This window comes from Calypte anna, chromosome 4A (genome assembly GCF_003957555.1).
Source record: "Calypte anna isolate BGI_N300 chromosome 4A, bCalAnn1_v1.p, whole genome shotgun sequence".
Classification (NCBI taxonomy): domain Eukaryota; kingdom Metazoa; phylum Chordata; class Aves; order Apodiformes; family Trochilidae; genus Calypte; species Calypte anna.
Window position 1 is genome coordinate 35,179,750 of NC_044248.1, and position 6,100 is coordinate 35,185,849.

At 57.5% G+C, this 6,100-nt stretch overlaps 1 protein-coding gene across 1 annotated transcript; it reads right to left on the reverse strand.

Moving 5' to 3' along the window:
* Nucleotides 1–37: 37 nt before the first annotated feature.
* Nucleotides 38–5,032, reverse strand: DUSP4 (dual specificity phosphatase 4). The gene is made up of 4 exons (XM_030449924.1): nucleotides 4,636–5,032; nucleotides 1,548–1,684; nucleotides 943–1,162; nucleotides 38–741 (listed from the first exon to the last, which is right to left on the reverse strand). Exons 1-4 carry the CDS (start codon nucleotides 5,030–5,032, stop codon nucleotides 356–358), a joined length of 1,140 nt encoding a protein of 379 aa, XP_030305784.1. The 3' UTR covers nucleotides 38–355.
* Nucleotides 5,033–6,100: the final 1,068 nt, after the last annotated feature.

Sequence of the window (6,100 nt, forward strand, 5' to 3'; positions counted from 1 at the left end):
TTTTTTAAATAATAAAAAAAAAAAACAACCCCAAAGCAAAGCAGAGATGGAAAGAGATGAAGACCAGGCACTTGAGGAAACCCAGTATGCTATTTTTTTTTTCCTTTCCCCATAGAGCCTGGACAATGTCAGGGTTTGTGGCCTTCACAACTTTCATGCTTTCAAAACATGAAATCAAAAAAAAAAAAAAAAAAAGCAAAAAACCAAGATGAGGTAAGAATTTTCTCTACGAAAAAGACATCGAGTCCAGGGTGAGCGGCAGTGTCCGGCACTATTGCTTAACATCAGGGGGCTCCATGCCCACCTTCCCCCTCCACGCCTGGCACTATCTGCCTGGCTGGCCTCAGCCTCTGAGCTAACAGCTGGGCGACGTGGTGATGGGGCTGTGCAGGTAGGGGAGGCTGCTGGGAGAGGCATGGACACCGACAGAGACCGGGAAGCTGAAGACAAACTGGGAGGTGGGGGTGGAGGTGGTCTTGCCCCGCTCCCTCAGTGTCCCTGAGGGGCTGACGGCTTCCACTGCGCAGGAGGTGGCCAACACCTGGGACTCAAACTGCAGCAGCTGCCCCATGAAGCTGAAGTTGGGGGAGATGATGCTCCGGCGCTGCTTGACGAACTCAAAAGCCTCCTCCAGCTTGACGCGCTTCTTCATCATCAGGTAGGCCAAGCAGATTGTGGCAGAGCGGGAGATGCCGGCCTGGCAGTGGACTAGGACCCGGCCACAACACTCCTTCACTGAGTCTGGAGGGCAAGAAGGAATGGAGATGTGAGACCAAACACCCTCACAACATCCAGCCCCTTGCTGGACCTGCAGATGGTGCCTGACCTCCCTCCCACCACTGCCCCGGTCCCTTCTGAGACAAAGGCTCCAGGTCTTTGGGGCAGGAACCTTTCCCCAGTGACAAAACCAAAGAGAGACAGCTCCTCTGTGCAGGCACTCACCAATATACTCAATTGCCTCCATGAACCAGGAGCTGATGTCAGCTTTGTGGTTATCCTCCACAGGGATACACTTGTACTGGTAGTGCCCCTCGAAGTGGTTGGGGCAGTCTGAGGAGACATTCAGCAGGGCTGTGATGCCCAGAGCATCAAGCATGTCCCGCCGGGCAGCGTGGTAGGCACTGCCAAGGTAGAGGAAGGGAAGGATTTCCACTGGGCCACCCTGTTAGAGAGAAAACAACAGCTATGGAGGAGATCAGAGGACAGCAGTGGGCAGGATACACACTGAGTAGTGCAGGAACCTGGCACTCAAACCAGGGCACTGAGAAGAGGGAGCAGAAGCCACCTTTCTGGGCGGTTAAACCCATTTCAGCCCTCCCCATGGTCACTCTGTTCAGGAACAGGCAGCTGTGGTTGGCAGGATTTGGAGCCCTGTAGGGCACAAACAGCCTGAGCTCAGGAGGACCACTGAGCTCTTCCATGAGAGGAAAGGCAGTAGAGCTCTGCCTCTGCAAGCCTCAGCTGAGGGGGCACAGAGAGACTCCTGCAGCACCAGGGTACAGTGCTGGAGAGACCAATATAGCCAAGTGCTGGGCTTCTAGACGTACCTGGTCATGGAGGGGGGTCCCACAGGAACTGCAGCCCAAATCCAGGGGCTCGGCACTCGTGGGGGGTGACACATTGCTCAGGGACTTGGTTTTTGCACAGAATTCAGGGTACTCCGAGGAGAAACGCTCATAACCCCCTGCAGAAAGAGAGGCACAAAGTGTTATCCCAGGCTGTGTTCACAGCACTGCAGAACAGCATCGCTGGAGCTGGCACATCTCACTGTGCCCTTCACCACTAGATGATGCTACAGTGATGGAGAGAGCTCTGCTGCCCCAGGATCATCAGCCAGGCTCCTGGTAGCAAGGAGGGGGGGAATCCCTAAGGCCCCACCACTCCCTTGGAGCAAGACCCCAAAGAGCTCTGCAATGCTCTTGGCTGCCTGATGTCCCTGATCCAGGGTTTAGTCCCCTGCATGCCATCAGTCAAGACCCCAAGTGGAGGCCAAAGTGACTCTCAGAGAGAGTCTTTAATGGGAAAAGCTGCTCTCAGGCCAAAAACTGTTGCATTCCCAGATTTCCCAGACAGAGCATCTTCCCACAAAGCACAGGGAATTCTCCCACTTTTCCAGCCTGACCCTCCAGTCCAGAGCTCCGAAGACAACGGGCCATGGAAGCCCTGGCACTGGCCAGGTACAGTGAGGCTAACCCCACAGCAAAGGTGCTCTCCAGAGAGAGATGGACATGCACATAAGCTTGAACATGAGGGTGAGCATCCTCTGAAAGAGCACCTTGCTCCTTTGATGTGCTGCCAAGGGGAGAAGCAAAGGAACCTCAGGTCTCCCTAACGGCAAGCAAAACAAGAGCAAACCTCATCGACTTCCAAGGACAGGGAAACTGGAGAGCTGGCTGCAAACAAACACTTCTGGTGAGATTTCCTTCTCTCATTCAAATCAGATCGACAACCCTGACATCCTTACAGAGTCTGACCTTGAATCTTAAAACAAATGGAAATCAGGTATTTTACCATCACCACAGACAGGTGTCTAGCTCAACCAAGCACTGACTCCCAGGATAGCTTCTGAAGACTCACCCCAACAGCAGGACCAGTGCCTGAAGATTTGAGCTTGTACATTCAGCAGTACACATATTCCTTATCCACCCTTAGCTCTGAGGCTGCCCTGAACAGCACTGGATGTTCAAAAGGCCAGTGGGTGCCAAGTGTCTCCAGCCAAGGAGCCCAGGCACCCCTGGGCAGCTAGAGACCAGCACTGCTAACATCCCAGTGTCCTTTATGTTTCCTTCTCCTTCACCAGGAAGGGCTCTTGTACCTTACAGTAGGAACATGCATATGCATCACTGAATTTGTGTTGTCCCTCCCATGTCAGCAGGACAGATTGCAGAGGCTGGGTTTCCAGGGCCTGACAACCCATTGCAGTCCTACTGCAAGGTTCGATTTGGAGGAGCACCCAAAACCAAGTGCTCCTGTTAGACATCTTTAGGAGGTCTGATCTGAAAATTCCTGGATCTACACATCCCACCTTGGTGGCCATCACACCATCCTGAGAGGGAAAAGGTGACCAGGATGATGTGGAAATGGGGTCCATGATTGGAAAGGCAAAGTGACCCTTTCAAGCAGTCAGTGGTGCTTCTCTTCAATGCATCTCATTTCACACCCATTCAGTCAAGCACCACATCCAGTGGCTCCATCCAGTGGTGTGCAGACCCTGGCTGAGCATGCAGGCCTTGCCCAGCATAGGAACCACCCTGTGCAGGTGCCCATCAAGCAACACCTATCCGGGCCATCTCCTAGGGAGCTGGGCAGCAGCCTGAGCTGCACAAAACAGATCTGGGTCTTCACCATCACCTGCACCCAACAAATGTGCATTTGGACAGGCACAAGTGTGTTTCTTGGGAAATCACACTGAGCTCGATGGTTCTAATAGATCTTTGGGAAGCAAGGAATATGTCCCCAGTGACAAGACTGAGTCTCTAGGAGCTCATTCCCTCAAAATAAAAGATCAGGAACCCAAAGCAACCTCCCGCGGGAGCCACGGGGGCACCAGAAGCCTTCAGATGACAAAGGCCACCCTTGAAGCACAGCAGCTTTCCTGCCACACGCACAGCTCCCCCAGCACTACGACTGCTGATGGCAAAGGACCCGAAATCACATTCCCGAGAGAGCCCTTGCTGTGCAGGCACTCCCGCAGCAGCACATCGTATCACATCCCCTGAACAGCTCCTGCTGCTTTTACTGTATCTAGTACAGCAGAAGTGCCAGCCCCTCCACCTACCAAGCCTCTTAATGGATTTGCTACTCTGCATACACATCCTCACCCCTGCTGTAAGTAAACCAAGGAATAAATTAACTCTCAGGCTGTAAACAAGAACGAAAAAAACCCCACAGAGCTCATCCAGGGAACGCAGCTGAGCATCCCCTTCCCCTAAATCGTCTCACGGTAATTTTAAGGACCAGCAGTTCCAAGTTCACAGCATCTCCTCTAACACACACCGGTGTGGAGAGCATGGGGGGAGGAAGCGCCAAGCCCCGGCTGCCGCTGTGGTCCCAAAGTGACCACGGGGACACCACGGGGGCTTCTGCCCACTGCAAAGGGACATTGGTGTGGCACCAGCTGCTCGGTTCCGCCAAACACCTTCCCCGCAGCGCGGGGCTGAGTATGCACTCAAACAATGAGCAGGGATTCTCCACCCGCATCCCCCGCTTCCATCCGAAGGGACCTGTGCACCTTGCCGCCCTCGGGTGTCTGTGTGTCAGTCCCCCCCCCACCAGCTCCACCGGCTGGGTCCCGAACCGGGACCGGGTCCTAGCCCACACCCTCCCATCCCCAGGGCGCTCGGACACCGCCTTCTCCCGGGCCACCCAGCATGGGGGTGACTATCCCAGCACCGCACCTCCGAGGTCACCGCCAAAAAGGCAGCAACCCCCCAGCCCACGCCCCACCGCCTCCCAACTTGTGTGCGGACCGCCGGGAGAAGGAGGGGGGGAGCGGGACGGTGCTGCCCGACACCGGGTCGCACCGGGACCCTCCTTCCCCCCCCCCCCCGGCACACACAGACACACACAGACAGACAGACAGACACACAGACAGACACACAGACAGACACACAGACAGACACACACACACGGTACCTGCCAGGAGGCGGATGTCGGCGCGCGCCGTGTCGCGACGGAGCGCGCGCACCACCAGCGCCACGGTGCTGTCCTCGCGCAGGGCCTCGGCGCGCGGGCTGCGCTCGTCATAGACCACCACGGCGGCGTAAAGCCCCGCACGCAGCCGCGCCCGCACCTCCCCCTCGGCCGGGAGGATCTGCTCCAGGCTCACCGCCCCCTTGGCCCTCCGCCGCACGATCGTGTTGCACCGCACGTTGAGGGCCCCGCGGATGTGCCCGGCGCTGTGAGCCAGGAAGGGGCGGCAGTCCAACACCAGGCACCGCCCGGGGCCACCGGGACCACCGGCCTCCTCCCGGCACACCAGGCGCCGAAGCGCGCTGCCCTCCATCTCCCGCAGCCCCTCGGCGGCCACCATGGCGGGAGGGGGTAGTGGCGATGGAGAAGGAGGAGGGGGGAGGGCCGCGGAGGAGCCCTGCGCCCGGTGTGGCTGCCGGTACCGCTCCCGCACCCCCGCGAGCTCGGCGGAGCCTTTACTACCCGCTCCCGCCTCCCGCCTCCCCCCCGCCCCGCCCATTCATCCCGCGCCGCGGCCCCGCATGAATGGATGGAAAGGCGGGCGCGGACGACGTCACCGCCTCCATTCACAAAAAAAAAAAAACCGTCCTCCATGTTCTGCCGGGTTTGTGAATGAATGGGGAGAGCGGCGCCGCGCCGGTGTCACCGCGAGGCAGCCCTCCTCGGTGTCACCGTCACCACCACCACCTGGGACCCCCGGGCACACACAGGTACGCGTGCCTGTACCGTACCGCACCGCCGGGCACACGGGTACCCGCACACACCCTGGGGCAACCGCGTGCACGCACACGCACACAATAAGGGGGGGGGGGGGGGGGGGGGGGGGGGGGGGGGGGGGGGGGAGAAAATAAAAACCAAAATGCGTCTCGGTCGCGATAAGGACAAAGCGGTCACGCACCAACTACTGCCACAAGATAACCAGAAATCATCCTGGAAAATTAACTTATTGTCAATCGAAATCCGAGTAGGGAAATGAGAAATACGAACAAATGTCAAAAACACCTTCCCACCCTCCCCCTCTCTATTTTCCTGGGCTCATCTTGGCTCCTGGATTTGCTGCCTCCTCCCCTCTGAGCAACTCAGAGGGACGGGGAGCTGGGTTTTGGTCAGTTTATCACATTTTTCCCCACCGCTCCTTCTTGCTCAGGTTCTTCTGCCCTAGGGTGGGCTCCAGCCAGAAACCCTGCTCCAGCGTGGGCTACTCTCCACACACAGACTCATCCCGGGGGCACAAGCTGCACACACTCCCCTCCCTGCTTTTGTCCCTCTCTGCTCTGCCCCCCGTTCTGGGCTGCTATGGCGGGAGACATGAAGCAGGGCCCGCTGAGAGCTCTGCAGGGTCCCTCTGACTACATCGCTGCCACTGCCACATTTTCCCTGTAAGAAAATGACAGCTCAATAACTGCAG

Bases quoted from the DNA above. Each gene is read 5' to 3' on its own strand.
- DUSP4 (XM_030449924.1), bottom strand. From the start codon at position 5,032: ATGGTGGCCGCCGAGGGGCTGCGGGAGATGGAGGGCAGCGCGCTTCGG. The intron at 1,685-4,635 runs GTACCGTGTGTG...CTCTTTCTGCAG, and splicing joins CGACATCCGCCTCCTGGCAG to GGGGTTATGAGCGTTTCTCC. The intron at 1,163-1,547 runs GTACGTCTAGAA...TCTCTCTAACAG, and splicing joins GGACCCCCCTCCATGACCAG to GGTGGCCCAGTGGAAATCCT.